This window comes from Lathyrus oleraceus, chromosome 5 (assembly GCF_024323335.1).
Source record: "Lathyrus oleraceus cultivar Zhongwan6 chromosome 5, CAAS_Psat_ZW6_1.0, whole genome shotgun sequence".
In the NCBI taxonomy this organism is placed as follows: Eukaryota; Viridiplantae; Streptophyta; class Magnoliopsida; order Fabales; family Fabaceae; genus Lathyrus; species Lathyrus oleraceus.
In genome coordinates, this window is record NC_066583.1 from 596,077,832 (window position 1) to 596,097,088 (window position 19,257).

At 35.6% G+C, this 19,257-nt stretch overlaps 1 protein-coding gene and 1 long non-coding RNA gene across 2 annotated transcripts; both read left to right on the forward strand.

The window, feature by feature from the left end:
* The first annotated feature begins 14,933 nt into the window (after positions 1-14,933).
* Positions 14,934-16,708, forward strand: LOC127082297 (alpha-(1,4)-fucosyltransferase). Its single transcript, XM_051022530.1, has 2 exons — positions 14,934-15,516; positions 16,493-16,708. The coding sequence occupies exons 1-2, from the start codon at positions 15,031-15,033 to the stop codon at positions 16,706-16,708; spliced, it is 702 nt and encodes a 233-aa protein (XP_050878487.1). The 5' UTR covers positions 14,934-15,030.
* A 390-nt stretch (positions 16,709-17,098) lies between these two features.
* On the forward strand, positions 17,099-19,057 carry LOC127083373 (uncharacterized). Its single transcript, XR_007788400.1, has 4 exons — positions 17,099-17,465; positions 17,548-17,617; positions 18,726-18,835; positions 18,926-19,057. It is a non-coding gene; the product is annotated as an uncharacterized LOC127083373 (long non-coding RNA).
* Positions 19,058-19,257: the final 200 nt, after the last annotated feature.

Consider the following 19,257-nt stretch of genomic DNA (forward strand, 5'->3'; position numbering starts at 1 on the left):
ACCATTTCTCAACTTCAAGCAATCACTGGGTCGGGATATACAGAGATCGCAATTTTCAGCACAACCTGGAAATAAACCAGCTTGCAACAACTTCTTCTTGATGGCCAAGAGAGGAGATGCTAAGTCAGCTACATTAGAAATGTGAGAATTGTCATCCACAACATTAACAGCCTTGTCATGATTAGGCATAGGTGCAGTGATGACATTAGGAGTCTCCGGAGGCTCAAATTCAATTTCCCCAGCGTCGATCATATCCTGAATTTTATTCTTCAACGACCAACAATCGTTTGTATCATGCCCGGGGCTATCGGAGTGATACGCACACCTGGCATTGGGATTATAACAAGGAGAAGTAGTGTTGGGATTCGTAGGAGGATCTCTGAGGGTAATCAAATTTGCTTTTAGCATACCCTGCAGTGCCTGTGCTAAAGTCATATTGATCTTGGTAAACTGCCTCCTTGGCCTGTCTTGTCTGTGCTGGAAGTTTTGAGATGGCGGTGTTGCAATCGTAACTACTCCAATGGTATGGTCACGATTTTTCTTGTTACGACCCCTTTGACCATACACAGTATTTGATTCGTTCCTCCCTTGGTAGGACCTTTTGGTGCTTGCAGAGGTAGTCGCCTGTATCTTTCCATTTCAAATGCCGCTCTCCACACGTTCACCCGTCAATATAAGTTCAGTGAAACCCGATGAGGAACTTCCCAATAGATGGCTGTAGAATGGGCCAGTCAGTGTACTCATGAACATGTCTACTAATTCTCGATCAGTCATAGGGGGTTTGACTCTGCCAGCCAAATCTCTCCATTTTTGAGCATATTCTTTGAAGCTTTCTTTAGATCCCATAGTCATATTCTGCAACTGTAGCCGAGTAGGCGCTAATTCAGAATTATACTGGTAATGCTTGTAGAAAGCTGTCGCTAAATCAGTCCAGGTGCGGATGTCAGAGCTCTCGAGCTGATAGTACCATTCTAACTGTGTGCCAGACAAACTCTCTTGGAAGAAATGGATCCATAGTTTCCTATCAGTGGTATACGACTGAATCTTTCTCACATAAGCTCTCAGATGCATCTGAGGACAAGATGCCCCATCATACTTAATGAAAACGGGGACCTTGAATTTGCGGGGAATGATCACATCAGAGACCAGACCCAAGCTTTCGAAATCCAGACTGGGCGCCTTCTGACCCTCCATAGCTAGCATACGTTCTTCCAGCAACTTATACTTATCATCTTTTGGAGAGTACTGTTCATTTTCATAATCTTCATCGTCGTCCTCATGGTCGAAAGGATCAGCATTCTCATCTTCCGAATCATTTTCTGTCTCCTCTCCTTGATCCTTCGGAATTCTAATCTTGACTCCTGCAACCTGTCCTTTAAGCCTTTTTCCCTGGTTAATGTAACTTACAGGTTTCTTGTCTTTCTTCTGCTCGAGCAAGAGAGCCTTCAGTTCCTTCTTCCCGGGTTAATGTAACATACGGTGAACTGACTTTGGGTGTTTTTGCTTTGGAAAGCAAATGTCGCGGATAGCAAGAGTCGCCACCGACTTTTCTTTTATCCAATAAGGAAAGGCGGAAAAGAACAGGAAAGACCTTGATTAGATTTTGGGTTCGGGAGGTACATTATACAAAGGGAAGGTGTTAGCACCCTTTGTATCCATGGTTATCCATGGGCTCTTAATTGCTTGATCACTTATGTTTTTCTTGTCTGAAAAAGTGTGTGAGAGCTGTTTAGAAAACATTTTGAAAAGAGAGTTTAACTTTGTAATGATTCTTATACGAATGTATACAAAGTATTTATCTCGTTTAATTTTGAAAGCTGTTTAGAAAAATATAACTTGGCAATGATTCTAGTACGAATGTATACCAAGGGGTGATTTTCTAAAAGATGTTTTGAAAGGTGTGAGGTGTGAGAAGTATTTTAAGTTGTGAGTAAGCAATTAAGGGTTATACCTACCCAAGGTCTTTATGGGCATTTCCTATCCTTATGAGGGTAAAACTGTCCTTACTATTGAGAAGTAAATAGTTTTATCCTTTGGATGTAAAAGGATCATCGTAGGGTCATCGATTGGTCATTGATTGGTCATTGAAGGCAACATTTGTAAGGATACCTTAGCATTCGAAGGGACGACCATCATTTAACCGTAGGCTACACCGAAGGGTCATCGAGGGGCAAAGGCAACATTCGAGGGACTATGATGATTTAACCGAAGGGTCTTTGCTAAGCGTATCCCCCTATTCGCGGGACATGACCGTAATACCGTAATACCGTAGGGCAACAAAGAGAGGTCCAAGATCACAAAATCAAAGGCAATATTTTACAATCAATTAGGTGGTTGTAATCAATTAAGTAATTAGGTCCACATTATAATCAATTAGGTAATTAGGATGAATCTCCACATTAAAATCAATTAAGTAATTAGGATGAATCTCCACATTAAAATCAATTAAGTAATTAGGATGAATCTCCACAAGGGTATCCCACAAATAAAGTGGGATACCTAGCAAGCTACCCTCTTCGGGAGTATGTGAGTCCTTACAATATTCAGAAAACAGGTCAGAATACCAAATGGGGGTGCAATCGAGGATTACACCGCAAAAGAAACACAGCAGTAGGAATGTCAGGCAAAATAACGCATGATTAAAATAGAACAGATCAGATAAGCATAGAACAGAACAACCAAAATATTAGCGACTGTCATGTTCGCCTCTGCCTCGCCTGGCGAAGGCTTAGCGAATACTCGCTACATGCTCGCTTAGCGATGTGCTAGCGAGCGGCTGCGGGTTTTGAATTTCAGAACAGTACGATCTCAGCATGCTACACGTCCTATGGCATCCAATACAGAAATTACATGGTTCAGCATTCAAGATATTCAGGCACACTTAAATTCACATGCAAAACCTCAAATATGTTTATGACTTCAATTATAATATCACATGCAAATTAAGAACATAAAGCGGTAATAGTAATGCAAACCTGTTTGCAATTGAATTGCAACCTTGAATTGGCAAGTCGGATTGAGTTGGGCGGAGGTGACCTTGATGCAAATGAGTTTCCTTCAGGGTTTCCTTTAGGGTTGCTCTGAATTCTCTGGGTTAGCCTCCAGGGTTTGCTGTGCCTTCTCTCTATCTCCCGTCTTCGTTCTCCTTTTCTGACTGAAGTGTTGGTATTTATAATACTTTTTCGTGACCTAATGGGCTCAGAATGAAGCCCAGAATTTTCTGGTATTCGCAAGCTTCGCTAGGCGAGTGGCATAGCGAAGGGTTCGCTAGGCGAAGGAGTTGCTCGCCTAGCGAGCATGCCAGTTTGGGCCATTTTCTGGATTTGGCCATCTGTGAGCTGGGTCTTTGTTCCTTTAAGGTCAATGCCTTGAGTAATGAGTTGGAGTGCCTTGAAAAATGTCTTGCAAAATTAACGGGCAAATTTTGGGGTATGACACTTACCATCTTCAACAATTCTCTGCGCATCTTTAAATGAGGACATGGATGCCTCAACTCTCTTTTCATCAGCAATAGATAAGACTTGGAACAAAGTTCCAATCTCATCCTCAGCTTCTACATAAGAGAAAGATGACAGGTGGCTTACCAACAAAGGCTTCTCCCCGCCAACAATAACAAGCTTACCATTCTTGATAAACTTCAGTTTCTGATGCAACGTTGAAGTAATAGCTCCTGCCTCATGTATCCATGATCTTCCTAACAAGCAGCTATAGGCCGGGTGGATATCCATTACTTGTAAAGTAATTTAGAAATCACTCGGACCTATCTTTATTGGAAGGTCCACTTCATCGATCACAGTTTTACGAGAACCATCAAATACTTTGATGATCATGCCACTATATCTCATAGGAGTTCGGCAGGCACTACGCCAAATAAGGGAAAAGAGGGCGCTTTTTTTGGCCTATAACAACGCTTTTAAGCGCCCTCTAATCTGGCGCTGGCATAGGTAAAGACAGCGCTTTGTTTTCTTGGAGAAAGCGCTGTCTAAAGTGGTCACATTATAGTGCGCTTCCAGAAAAAAGCGCCCTCTGGAGTGGTCCATAAAGGGACACCTTAGAGGGCGCTTTCTGGAAAAAGCGCCCTCTAAAGTTGTCAATGTAAAGTGTTTAGAGGGCGCTTTCAGGAAAAAGCGTCCTCTAAAGTTTTCAATGTAAAGTGTTTAGAGGGCGCTTTCAGGAAAAAGCGCCCTCTAAAGTTGTCAATGTAAAGTGTTTAGAGGGCGCTTTCTGGACAAAGCGCCATCTAAAGTTGACAATGTAAAGTGTTTAGAGGGCGCTTTCAGGAAAAGCGCCCTCTAAAGTTGTCAATGTAAAGTGTTTAGAGGGCGCTTTCTGGACAAAGCGCCCTCTAAAGTGTTAGTTATTTTAAAAAAAATTGTTTGAAAAACAGTGGATATTTAATTGGTAACCTGTAAAGCGCAAAAGTGTTGTGATTCATATTGGTAACCTGTAACCTGTAAAGCGCATGCTGCAAAAGTGTAAAATTCATATTGATTTCATCCTTTAATCCAATGTTATACACCATTAATCCATTGATATATACAACATGAATCCATTTATATACAACATTAATCCTCCATATATACAACATTAATATATGATTCTTTGATCAACAATATACAACAACATCATGATTTAGTAAAATTACAACAACAATATACAACATATATATAACAACAACATACAACAACAACATTCCATACATATATGTACAACAATATACAACCTAGCTATATGATTCTTTGATCAACAATGAATTGACACAATTCATCCTTGATTTCATCCAAATGAGCTCTTGAGTATGTCTTGTATTCCTCAAAGTACTACAATTAAGAGAATAAAAAATATTCATGATTTAGTAACAAATTAGATGAAATATCCGATAGTATTAAAATAAACCCTAAGTTATTATTCCATACCATTTTTGGGATGTCTATACGATTCAACGCAATGATGTCTCTCATAAATCTCATTACAAAAAATCCGCAATCGACCGAATTATTTTGCTGAGGACACTACACAGAAAAACAAACAATATATATATATAGTTAATTTCTTACAAACACTATTATAAGCAAAAAAACAAACACTATTATAAGCAAAAATAAGATACTTAATATATACCTGAACTCTGATCCAGGTAATGTCCTTCCTATTGCGGTATTTCTTTTTCAATCTAAATTTTAGTATTGCCCTAACAAAATAAAAACGTATATTGAGATCAATCTGACAGACATAATTAAATATACAAATACACACGAATATTTAAGGGAATTTCACTTACGCGTCAACCGTCTTCTTCATATTCGGATATTTCGTCCAATCACCCGATAAAGAATCGAGATAATACACTATTAGTCTCGAAAGATCCATAGCAACCAACACCCAGTGACCACTGTAAAATAAAACAAAAATTTAGATAATTGAAAATTTTCTACGTAAAAGATATACATAGATTAGAATGAAATTATTAGGAAGAAAATCTAACCCGTTGCCAGAATTAAACGGTATAAAATACAAATTGGGTGTATTATCATCGGCCGCCATGAATCTCTCGACTAGATCATTCTTTACGGATGTTGGATTATTCGTTATTAACGTTGCATTGAAACGGGAAGCAGCAATAAACTTGAAACGGTTACACAATTCAGTTCCCCGCATCAATGTTACATACATATACCTTAAATAGAAACATAATAAACATTAGACTACTCATTGAAATGTGTAAATAAATTGTTCAACTAAGTAAATTATAGATTGATCGGAGTACCATATGTATGTATGAATGACAGCGATGCCCAATTCGGTGTGTTCAAAAAGTTGTTGGAAGTCCTCCTTTCCAATTATTTCGAAATGAGCAGCTCCGAAAACACCTTCATCAAAATTTATAGTACGAATGGCCCCCTCATGCATAATATCGGACTCCTCCACCATTTTCTTAAGACGCATCAAAATTTGAGATTTTGTCCCGGACGTCGTTGGAATATCCTTCGTTGGAATATCCTTCGTAGGAATATCCTTCGTTGGAATATCCTTACCAGCTTTTTTCAACTTTCGACCGGGAACCTAAAAATTCATATAAATTAAATCATGACTTTTTGTGATGCAACAGAATCGTTGTGTATATAATTCAATGGGTATATATATTTGTACCTCTTTTTGAGATGCAACCGACTCGATGCGTCTTGAAATCCCTTTACCAGCTTTAGGGGTGGGTCTTGTAGGAGTCTAACATTACCATGTAATAAGGATTGATTAAATATCATAATTGTAGCTGAATTGAAATGTGAATACTAAATATTCATAATCATTTAGAACATATATACCTCGGCATCAGGGAAAATTAGATCTGACGGCCAACCAACAAAGGATCCGACTGCATCTTGCATCAACGTTGTCTCTGAAACAACGTCAGGTAATGGTAGACGGGCGTCCGTATCGAATACGAGGTCAACCGAAACTTTCATAAATCCCACCGGGAGGGGATTATGGTGAAGTAATTCACCCGAAGTATTGTGCACTTTTCCCTTGCCAACCATGCGATAAGTTGGTGACGATAGATACAGCTGACAAGGTGAAATGCCCTAAACCAATAATAAATGTTATTGTTAACTTGTATATGTGTCAAGTAAAAAAGTGCTATTTTAATTTCATAATAACATATATAATTACCTCGGGAAATTTCGGTTGATGATTGATACTAGCTCGGTCACTAGTATCTTTTGCCTCGGAAGCGCACCTTTCCTCTCTATACCTTGCATTCTCGTTTTGCAGTTGGAGTACTTGTGCCCTTAACTCCGCCAAGGTCTCCATCACCTCTTTGTTGGTAGGATTTTTTGTTTTTGTTTTTTTATAAAATGACGACGGAGTCACACCAAAACCCTTACCCCTCACACGACCGGAATACTCAGGAACATTTAGTACTCGACTAAGTACGCTCCTGCAATCCTGGACCTCGGTTGAAGGTACGGTTTGGGATAAAGTCTCCTGAAATATTATTAGAGGAGATTAAAAATGAATTATATGTCTAACAAAATTTTCGATATAATTAAAGAAATAATGTTTCATATACTTACACATTCGTCATAAACATTTTGGACCGCTTCAACGACAGCCCCATCCTTCCCAACCCGAGCAGCCTTCCATAATACGTGCTCCGGAAGAGATGTTGCGTCACTTTTCTCCTCGGCTAGCTACACATTGAATTAGATTATAAGATCATCAATTATAACATATTGTGACAATGTATAAGCTCATAGCATTTGAATATACTCACAATTCTTTGTTGTAACCGTGCATAACCCGTACGCCCTTTTTTGTACGGATACGCGGGTTTTGATGCCCTTTTCCTATTTATGTCGCTTACTTCCTGGATAAAAAAGTTTAAGGCATATTAGAACCAAGTAACTTAACAATTGTATAATAGCATAATTAATAGACATTACATGGAATTTTTCGTTTCTTCGTTTGGCGACAAAGTTATCCCATTCATCGGCTGAAATAATCGCGGCATACTTCATTGGCCGTTCTCCTTCAACAAATTTTCCTTCCTCATCCTTGAGAAATTTGTTGCACAAAAAGGATCGAAATCCTCGGAGTCTTTTTCCGGCCAATTGAATACAATATTTTTGTCGGCTTTCATCGATGTGAAAGGATCTCTAAAAAACATACAAATGGAGTGTGTTATTATAAAGTAATATTATAACAATATATGGTTAACAAATAGTCAACAAAAAAAACAGATAACAATATATGGTAAGTACCTTTATCTCCGACCATATTTTTTCCTTGCCAACCTTCAAGTCCGGACTTCTCCAATTATCACATGTAATCGGAATATGTTGGCGAACAAGGAAACCAATGTAACTTGCCAACATTGAACCGTTAGGCTCAATTAGTTGGTCTTCAGCACTCCAATGTACTTCAAATTTTACACCCTTGTCTCTTGCACGAATGATTGACTTCATAACAGTCAATCCTCGTTTGATTTCTTTTTCAACATTATTACGTGATTCATTCGCGGCATTGGTATCGTCTTGGTTAGCCATTTTATCTGTAATATAGAAATGATTCAATAAGACCCAAGTAAGACAATGATTCAATACGTGAACACATTCATATACCAATGCATGCAACAATCTAAACTCTTTTTTTTTATCATTATTGAATACAAACTCACACACACCTACTGCATGCAAAAGACCAATGCAAACTAAACTCTTCCAAGCACAAGCTCAAACACACTTCAACAATCTAAACTCTTCCAAGCACAAGCTCAAACACACTTCAACAATCTAAACTCTTCCAAGCACAAGCTCAAACACACTTCAAATATATCAGTTTTCAATCAGAAATAAAAAACTCAGTTTGCCCTAAACAACATTAATCAACATAATGCACAAAATGAAAAACTAAGTTTAGAAAATGCCCTAATCAAACACATGAAGAAAGTGAACGGTAACGATAGAGAAGAGAAATACCTTAAAGGTGACGGTAACGATGGAGAAGAAAGTGAACAGTGACGGTGGAAGAGGATAACGCAGTGAACGTGAACGGTGAGGGAGGGAGAACGAACGGCGACGATGACGGTGAGAGAGGGAGAACGAACGGATGACGAGAGTAATCGCAGTAGACGGTGGACGCAGTAGAGAGAAAATCCAGTTACGTAAACGAAATAGCTTATGGAGAGGGAAAATAAAGAGACATGCAGTATATGTTATAATTTTAATGTTTACTAAAGGGGACCTTAGAGGGCGCTTTTTTAAAAAAAGCGCCCTCTAAAGGGGACCTAAGAGGGCGCTTCTGAAAGCGCTCTCTAAGGCTTTCCAAAAGCGCCTTCTAAACTGGAAATGTACATGGACTTAGAGAGCGCTTTTTCAAAAGCGCCCTCTAAGGGTAACCTTAGAGGGCGCTTTCACAAAAGCGCCCTCTATTGTTGTCCCTCCATTTTTTTTTTGGCTTCACTTTAGAGGGCGCTTTGTTACAAAAGCGCCCTCTAAAGGGGGTCTAAGAGGGCGCTTATAAAAGCGCTCTCTAAGGCTTTCCAAAAGCGCCTTATAAACTGGAAATGTACATGGACATAGAAAGCGCTTTTTTAGAAGCGCCCTCTAAGGTTACCCTTAGAGGGCGCTTTCAATAAAGCGTCCTCTATTGGTGTCCCTTCATTTCCTTATTATTTTTTCGCTTCACTTTAGAGTGCGCTTTGTTACAAAAGCGCTCTCTAAAGTGCGCTGTCTATTCTAGTAGTATGCTCCTTATTTTTTCTCTTCACTTTAGAGTGCGCTTTTGTAATAAAGCGCCCTCTAAGGGGCGCTGTCTATTCCAGTTTTTAGCGTAGTGAGGTCTTAACTAAATTTAAACTTAATAATAAATCATTAGTTGATTTACTAATAATTGACACTGAATTAGGTAAGAAAAATCTTAGTTTGATGTTCCACAACTGCTATTGAAAGGGAGTTGTATAAATATTAAATTTGAAAAAGAAACATTAATTAATAATATTTATAAATGATAGGTAAAAAAATCAGTTCTGAATGAAATAATGAATTGTTAAACATACTTGTCTTCTTTTAATTTGACTATTGACAATTTGATTTTATGGAATAATCCCCATTTACGTATTATAGTTAAAAACATGTTAGACTTGTCTAATTATAAATTCTCATAGTTTTTCTTCTTTTTCTTATGATGGTTTGGTAATTATTTGAGGGTTTGGTAATTGTCCTCCCTATTTGTATCCTTCTCAAATTTTCTTTTCAATTTATGAGGTTTATATAAAAGATAATAATTCTTAAACATTATTAAATAGTAGTAAATTATCTTTTTGATGTAAACAAGTGTGAGAGTTCATTTTTAAAGTCTTGATTATATGATAAAGCATGATTGATTAATGTTGTTTCAAATGTACTAATCTTAAAATAGCTTCTTCTAAAATTCAATATTAAAATCTAAAAAATCCAAGTTTTAGCATTTTTAATATTTTTTTTAAATTAAAGATACTTTTATTTCCAAAACAATTAATACATCCGATCCAAAAGAATCTAGGAGAGTATTTTAAGCTCACAATCTCTACTCTATGCTTAGATTATTAGTGTTTACATGTAAATGAATCTTTCTTTTCATATTTACATCTTAGAAAAATATTATAGACTAATATATCTTTTAATTCATGTATCATCTTTTTGTTGTGAAAACATCGTGTCATTTTTCTCTTCGTCAGCCTTTTCTCTTCGTTGCTTTGATCAACCAATCATTTTCATTCTTTCACTCCCCCAGATTTCTTGTGTATCCTACCTACTGTAGAATGTCTTTTCATATTGTTTTTCAAAAAACATTTTAGGAATTTTAGATTGTTAGAAAAGCTGCACTAACCATCAGGATTAATGTCATATTTTGCAATTCTGTCTTTTCAGAGTAGACGCCCCAAGAGTGCTGGCCAAACATTTTAAACATTTTACATCAATAGAATAACATATCAACATTTTTTTATTTATCAAAAATAAAAAATGGAAAAAAAATATTTAAAAATAAAATAAGGAGACTAATTTTGTGAACGGACTAAAATAAATGGCAAAACTGTTATTTAACTAATATTATATTAAATTTAAAAAATATTTATAATAAAATAAAAGTGAAGTATTTTTAATAAAGTATAACATAAATTTATAACTGAATGATAAATATAATCTATCCAAAACTAATTGATAAACAAATATTAATATAAATTAAATAATTTCTACCATAGTCAAATTTATAATCATCATTTTTTACATTTTTTAGATATCATTACAAAGACGATTAATAACATTTAAATTGTAATTAAAAGATTATATTCAATTTGAAAAATATTTGTAAACAATAAAAAGTGAAGTGTTATTATTCAAGTATAACATAAATTTATATTTGAAAAATAAGTATTAATGTAAATTTATAATAAGAATTTTAATAATGAATACAATCGCTAAAAGTTATATTAACAATGGTGAAATGTAATGGGTGGGTTCTAAATTATTATTTAGAGTACGGATTTATATATTTTTACAATGATAAATATGTATTAAACATTATTTTAAAACATTAAATGGCATTTAAAAGAAACTTTATATGACAAAATAAATTGAATTTTTTTAGTTAAACATTTTCTAAACTTTTCATGCAAAACTTATAAATACATATTCTAAATTGTAATCACAGAATATATTATATTTAAAAGATAGTTATATTATAATTAAAAGTTTTATATTATTAGTAAAGAATATCATTAGTTTATAATAACTGAAAAATACATATTAATGCAAATTTATGGTATGTAATTAAACAATAAAATGATAAGTTAAACATTATAATTTTTTGTAAGCATTCGCTTGGTTTTGGAATTTCCTTTTTGTCTATTAAAAATATGTGTTGTGTGTTGATGTTGTTTATGTTCTAAAAATTATACGTTGTGTTATTGTTATTGTTATTTTTATGATGCAGAGATTGACATCGATGGTCCTACTCACCCATCCAAAATACAAATTTATTAGACCTTTCTAAGAATGTTGTTTTGGGTGGTGTGTAGCAGTAAATTCATGACCATCAAGTTATGGATAAGCTTAACGTCAATAAAACCAGAGTTGTCACTGCGTTTTTATTGATTCCAAAGGAAAAGAGAAAAAGTACGAACAAAACTCAAAAATAAGAAGTTTTCAAATCAAAACTAATAAAATGTCAGAGATTACAGGTAAGGGGGTTGGTTACACAGAGGGAAAGTGTTAGCACCAAAAGTGTCCTAGGTCTCCTAGGGAGTTCTATTTTATGTGTGCATATGTGATTGATATAAAAGATGTTTGAGAAAAATAGAGTGTGGGGGTGAGGAATGAATTCATTGATTATATTTTTGTGTTTGACTGTCTATGTACCAACATAAAAATGAGGGTTCAAAACCTCGTAGTTCGTGGTAAAAATTTCAAATAAGTTGGTGAATTGTTTTTAACAAAAGTTTAATAAGAAAATGCACAAAGGGAAAAAAGTTGAATGGAGTTGTTAGTTTTTTTTTGTCTTTTGAAATTTTAAGTCAATATGATTAAGTTTATTTACAAATTTGATTTAAGAAAAAGTTTGAAAATTCAATGGCATAAGGCCAAAGTTTCTAATTATTAAAACAAAGTCCAAGTTTGAAATTACAAGAAAAGAAAGTTTTGAAAAGGGGAGAGGTTTTGAAATTTAAAAAATGGGAGGAGATGAAGAGGCTATCCTAAGCACAAAATTAAAAGTTAAGAGTTGAAAAGATCTGGCCAATGGGATGCAATCCAACAGACAAGAATGTCATATAAAAACTCATTTTTCTTTGGACTTTAATCAAGCAATGATCAATAAGTAATGAACAATATCCAGACATCATGAAGCTCAAGGCATCAAATAAAGATAGCCACATCCAAGCAAGCAATCCTCAAAGCTAGCAGTCTCCTTTGTCTTCTCATGTATCAGATGAAATATTCCTTGATCAACTCAGAGCAAAGCATCAGACACAAGATCAAAGTAACAATTGAGCACAGACAGAGTAACAGATGAATTCAAACAAATCCCAAGGCTTATATCAGATGAAGGCTAATTTAACAATAATCCAGTCTCAAAATGTTGGCATTGGCCAAGTCCTTTTTGCACAGGGAATGTTGCCTAATTCTAAGTCCAAAAGCTCAGATCAAGATCAACAGTCCACCATATGTTTTTTAGGGTTTTTGTTGTTATTAGATATTTTAAGGTCCTAAGACCACAAACAAAATCAAAATACACAAACAATATACAATCACAAGATATGGCTCAAATGAGCAAAGTGAAAATGACATAAACATAAACAAGTTAAATGAAATGTAAATGACAATGAATGATAAATGACTGGAATTTAAATTGCATAAAGTAAATGATTTGAAAGTAAATCAATATTAACAAGAATTAGTCAAATGTTAGTCAAAGGTTAGTCAAGTGTTAGTCAATTATTAGTGGTGTTTTTTAATTGATTAAGTCAATCTTTGGAGAACACTCAACCATTCATTCACAAGTATGAATCCTTAAACCAAGACATCTTCCATGAAAAGGGCTTCAACTTGGATAATTCAACAAGTATGCCACTAGCTCTCATAAAAGGAAAAAAGGGCAAGTCTCCACACAATGCCATTAAAGAATGGGAGACTTACAATCTCACATAGAATTATATGCCATTAGGGTCAAATTTAGCTCTATGTTAAGCAATCATAATTGGACTTATGTAGAAGTCACAATTATCTGAGGTCAGACAATAAAAATTTAGGTGTTAACGCATGTTAGAGATTTGGTATGAAGAATCAAACTCCTAAAACATACCACACACTAAAAGAAAAGATCAAGAGAGAGGGACATATCCCAGTCATACTTGTATTGGTTCATCTGACACAAGGTCATTAATGAACCAATTAGCCTTTAGACATTAGAGATTTCATTGGTCAAATTAGGGGATGGGAAAGAATAGAGATTAAGATGAAGAGGGAGGGGAAAATAGAAACACAAATTGACCAAGGGAGGAATTTCATCAAATCAAAACCATCCATTCATTTTGGGAGATGAAATGTACATTTCATCAATCCCCTAAATCCAATGGTCTTGATCCAACAAAAGTCAAATCAACATTGATCAAGGCTCAAACAGAAAGTCAAATATCACAAGACCATAAAATGGCTCAACAACATTTTAAAAATTTAATCAATTAAAAATCCAATTAAAAGTGAATTAAAATACATTTTAATTTGGTCAAAACCTAAAATCCCTTCAAAACACTAGATAAATGGCCAAGGGATTTATCCTAGGTCAAACAAGGTCAAAGGACCTTAGGCAAAAAATTTCACTATTTTTGAAAAGTCAGAGTATTTTTAAATAATTAAAAATATGCACAAAAACATTTAATTCATGAAAAATATCAAAATTAATCCAAAAAATATTTTTAATTTAGAATATGAAAGATTTTAGGTGAAAGTTCCATATTTTTTGGATTAAAAATGAAATTAATATGAATTAAACAAAATAAAAGGATTAAATGAAAATTAAGAAAATAAAAAGAAATTAGAAAAAATAAGGGTCGTCAGATCTCTCTCATTAATTGAGGTGGCAGATCTGATGGCCACGCACACGCTATCCACGATGCACCTCAGTCAAAGCATCACACGCATGGTAATTCAAAGGAGTGGCTGAGATTAAAACGTTTGAACATGATCTGATGGTCAGGAGGCGTGCCAACACACCACCGGAGTTAGGGCTCCGGTTTTCTTCTCTGGTGGTCCTCACCAGACTGGTCCATCATCAACCACCACCAAAATGAAAAACAAGGACATGGATTTAAAGAAAAAATGTTCAGGAGCTCGAATATGGCCTCAATTTTCTCCAATTCCAAGTATATAAAAAGATACAGAGATTTGAATTTTGAGGATCATGAACTGAGTTGCTTCGATTTGACCTCAAAGCAACTCAATCTTGTTGCCTACATTGGTAGGACTTCAGCCAACCAAAAATCAAAGAGAATGGTGACACTACGCCAAAAAGGTTTTTTAACAGCGCATCTTAGACAGCGCTTTTAAAAGAAAGCGCTGTCTAAGGTTAAAATAAAAATAAAACACGGAAAATGTTCTAAAAAAATAATGAAAGCACTGTCTAAGGGGGGGTCTTAGACAGCGCTTTTAGAAAGCGCTGTCTAAGACCCCCCCTTAGACAGCGCTTTTAGAAAGCGCTTTTAAATATAGACCTTAGTCAGCGCTTTTGAGAAAGCGCTGTTTAAAGTCTTTCAATTAAAAAAAAATTAAAACCAAAAGCGCTGTCTAAGGTGGGGGTTTAGAAAGCGCTTTTGGAAAGCACTTCATGCTTCCAAGAAACCCAATAGCGAGGGACACAGCAGAGCTTCCATCTTCATCAAGCCCTAGCAGCTCCTTCACCATTCCAATGTTCACTCTCTCTACTTTCTCTCTCTAAAAAACTGACATAGAAAAACAAACACCACCTAACCTTGTTGTTGCTTCCTCTTCCATCAGCATGCTACTAGTTCCTCCCAAACCCATCAACACGATCACAATCACCATCATGCTAGCCTTCACCTTCTTCCTCATCTTCTTCTCCTCCGGTTTCCTCCATTTCCCTTCCGTTTCACCTTCTCTCCCACCCATCCACCACTCCTTCACGCTCCCTTCCATCAATTCCTCTTCCGACCCCTTCACCGATCTGCTTTCTTCCTTCAGGAAATGGGACTCGCGAGTGGGTTGTGATAAATTCAGAGAGAAAACAAATGGGGTTTTGTTGAATCACTCAAAGGTTGTTTCTTTGCAAGAGTTTGGTGGTGGGTGTGGGGGGTTTGAACTTAATCATGTTAGTGTTTTGGTTAAAGGGTGGACTTGGATTCCTGATAATTTGGATAATTTGTATTCTTGTCGTTGTGGGTTGAGCTGTTTGTGGACCAAATCCAATGTTCTTGCTGATAAACCTGATGCTTTGTTGTTTGAAACTTCTACGCCTCCAATTCAGGTAGATTTTATTTTTGCTGAAATGTATGAGGAACATTTTGATATGCTTGATTTTGCAATGGTGGTGAGTTTTTTGAAGTTGAAAGGTTTGTTTAGATAATTGAATTGAATGTACTATGTTTGTGAAATGCGTGAATCGTAAATTGGCACCGGCATAGTAATCAAGGTGATCTACTCTGCCATTACTGAGAGTTCCATTCATGATACTTACTATGGAATTGATATTGATTCTTTTTGTATTTGGAAAATGTTGTTCACTCACTTATTGTTTATACACATAATCTGGTATAGTGATTTCATACCAAGGACCGTTTGCTAGTGTAGGATCTGTAGTAGCATTTTTTTCATCCTGATTAACTGTAGTAATTCTAGGAAGTTCTGCTGGATGTGTGGAGGAGTGCATTTTATTTGGGAATTTTGGATAGATGTATGAAAGTGAAGAATAGTAATGAAGGTCATTTTTATTTCTTAGATTTTTTCTGCCGAATGGCCACAATTTTCACTCTTGTTCTTCCATGTTTACACCTCTACTGTAGTACCATTCCACAACTTCTTAGCAAAACAAAATTCTTGATTATCTTTATGGCTTAACCAATTACAAATAGCAGAAGGTTCAATTGGTGATAATGTCCCTCTTTGTTCTTTTCAAAATTTTATGAGCTTTATTGCCATTTTGGTTTTCTTTCTATTTGTTAAACTTTGTGTTGGTTCTGTTTCTATTTCCATTGTCAAGGATCAGATTTAAGAAAATCAACAATCAAGATGTCTTTTGACTCAGTTGTTAACAAATTACTTGTTCACAGAATGAAATTCTGACCACTCATCTTACAAACTTTCATTCTGACCACTCATCTTACAAACTATAAACAACGCATATTATATGTATGAAACACGAAAAGCTTTCAAGATTTCTGTAGCTGGTAATATATGCTGTACTATTGGATTTGACTTTGTTATGATTTCATTTTCTATTTCAGAGACGTGTGGGAGAACCGCTTCGTGCGTACATGGATCTCGAAACTGGTCGAAAGAGATCAGGCCGAGAGGATATATACATTAGTTACCACGCTGAAGATGATGTACAGTCAACCTATGCCGGTTCCCTGTTTCACAATGGACGAAACTATCACGTCTCTAATACTAAAAACAGTGTAAGTAATAATAACTTTTACAAACAGGATGTTAAACGATAGATAAAGAAAGGACTCATAGTTATAATGTTGGCATTTGGTACGGTGGTAGTCAACATTACAAACAGGATGTTAAACGATAGATAAAGAAAGGAATAGTGGTGCAGATTAGGGTTTTATTTCATAGTTATATAGGGGAAACTGATTAGGGGTCCATCATGTGGTGATGTGGAAGAAGTGGAACTTCGGTTCGTTTTCGTATTGGAGTACAAGCTTTAGCTTTTAAGTAGCTGATTGTTGTACTAGTTCATATACAATTTTGATTGGAGTTGTGGTGACTCGAATTTCAAGTTTGTTTCAATGGAGAACCAACATTATCCTTCCTTTTACAAATGGTGTTGGTTGGAAACCACCCTACCTGATTGGGTCAGTGGCTGGAAATAAAAGAGGCAGTACTTTGTCTTAGGTTGAAGTTGAGTAAATGTTGTGTGTTCTGTGGCAATGTTGTTGCTGCAGAATAACCAAAATTTATCAGTGTCATGAATCCTCTAGCATTTTCTTACCAGTACAATTTTCTTCTTCTTTCTGCTGTACAAATGTTGTTTTCTTATTTACTTCATTCAGACAATAACTAGTTTCATACTTTCATTTGATTATTCTGTATTTCTATTACTGACATGGGAGCAATCCCTTGTGTCTTCAGCAAGCAGCGCTTGTACTAAATGCTTCCCGTCGATTTCGTTATACCTTGGATTTGAAGAAAGAAGAAGAGAAGAAACTAATACTGAGAAAGATTAGAGTGCATGCACAAGCCATTAGAGTACAGTTCCTTCATTGGACTTTCCTTGTTATGTTTATGTTGTGTATGTGTAGTGCACTACTTATTCATTTTGTCTTAATAGGCAGCATATCTTTTCAAAGCAGCTGGGGGGCAGGGGCAGAGGCAGGGACAAGGGCAAGGACAATTGAATGGTGAGTAATTTATTGATGTTCACTGTTATTTGTAAATATCTCTGTCATTGTTTGGAGTAATGTAGTCATTCTGAAACCAATGCTATTATCTCTTTTATTTGTTAACAATTTCTGCTTATGAATTATTGGTCTGTTTGACTAGATGAAGATTGAGAGAAAAAGAGAATTTGAGAGAGAAATATTATGATAATTAGATTTTCATTATCTAACTTTATGTTAATGAAATAGGTATTATTGTACTAAGAAGTAGCCAATGTTGACTAAAGTGAATTGCAACTACTCTAATGTCTAACTGACAGCGACCTAGCAGCTACTTATAACCCTATGTAACATTGACACTCTAGGTTGAAGGTGTGTTTGACACGTGTCGAAAGCCTAACACTCGTACGACCCTTACATGTGATTACATTCAATCACTTCTATTTTCTCTCTCTTATTATTACCCATGTCGGCGGATGTTAGGAGGACTCTGTATCACCATGAGTACTAATAGAGTGAACCAGAGAGTGACCAGAGGCTTGGGGAGTGAGAGCATCTGCAAGTTGATAATATGCTGTTAGTACAGGACAATGAAGGACTTAGCAAGAGCTCGTTCTCGAACAAAGTAAAAGTTTAGCACCATGTGTTTTGTCCTTGAGTGAAGCCCCAAGCTGTATATATTGATTGCTACTCTACTTTGATTGTCACAGTAAGCTACAAGAGTTGTGCACTGAATTTTCAATTCAGAAATAAGAGACTGAATTCCAGTGAGTTCTATAGCCATGAGAGCAAGACTGTGAAACTCTTCTTTGCACAAGAATGAATAACATTGTTTTGTTTCCGTGCTTACAAAGACACCAAGTTTGTGCCTAAGAAAATGCAAAAGCCCGAAGTTTGAGTGTCTGCCCTCAATGTTAGAGGCCCAATAGTATCACATAATGTGTTTTAATAATTTTCCAGTGCTCCAAACAAGTGGCACATTTTTTTCTGCATTAAATATACTTTCGTTTTGTGATACCTGCTTCATGGACTTACCCTGGTATATTATATTGATTCAGTATCGATAACTTCATAAATTTTTTTTGTCTTTTCTTACTCAATATTAATAATCAATTATTTTAACTGTTAGAAACTACAAAACCTCTTCAAACCTCTACTGGTGAATTTCCAATTGGACCGGAGCAACTAGCTTCCATTTCAAGGGAGCACGATATTGCCTCATTGCAGCAATATGGAGGGGTATGTTTGCCAAGAATAATTTTTTAAACTGGGTAATATTATCAATGGAAGTCATAAATTTCATGATTTTTCTTTCTAAATTACTATCAGGTTGCAGGGGTATCAAATTTATTGAAAACTGATTTAGAGAAGGGAGTTGATGGTGATGATGCTGACTTACTAAGACGGAGGAATGCATTTAGTTCCAACAATTACCCTCGAAAGAAAGGAAGAAGTTTTCTGGTAACTTCTATTGTTCTTGGGCTATTGGAATCATAAGTGTTTTATGGTAATATGAAGCATAACTAGTTATTTTTGGGGGGTTGGGTTACATTACATATATTAACCTGCTTAACTGCAGGTGGGAAGTGGAGCGGGTTAACTTGTTTATTTTTTTTTATTGAACTTCTTAATGTCAAACTTCTAAGACCAACTCCAAATAC

Coding starts and splice junctions, on each gene's coding strand:
- LOC127082297 (XM_051022530.1), top strand. CDS start 15,031: ATGCTACTAGTTCCTCCCAAACCCATCAACACGATCACAATCACCATC. Junction 15,517..16,492: donor CTTCTACGCCTCCAATTCAG/GTAGATTTTATT, acceptor TTTCTATTTCAG/AGACGTGTGGGAGAACCGCT.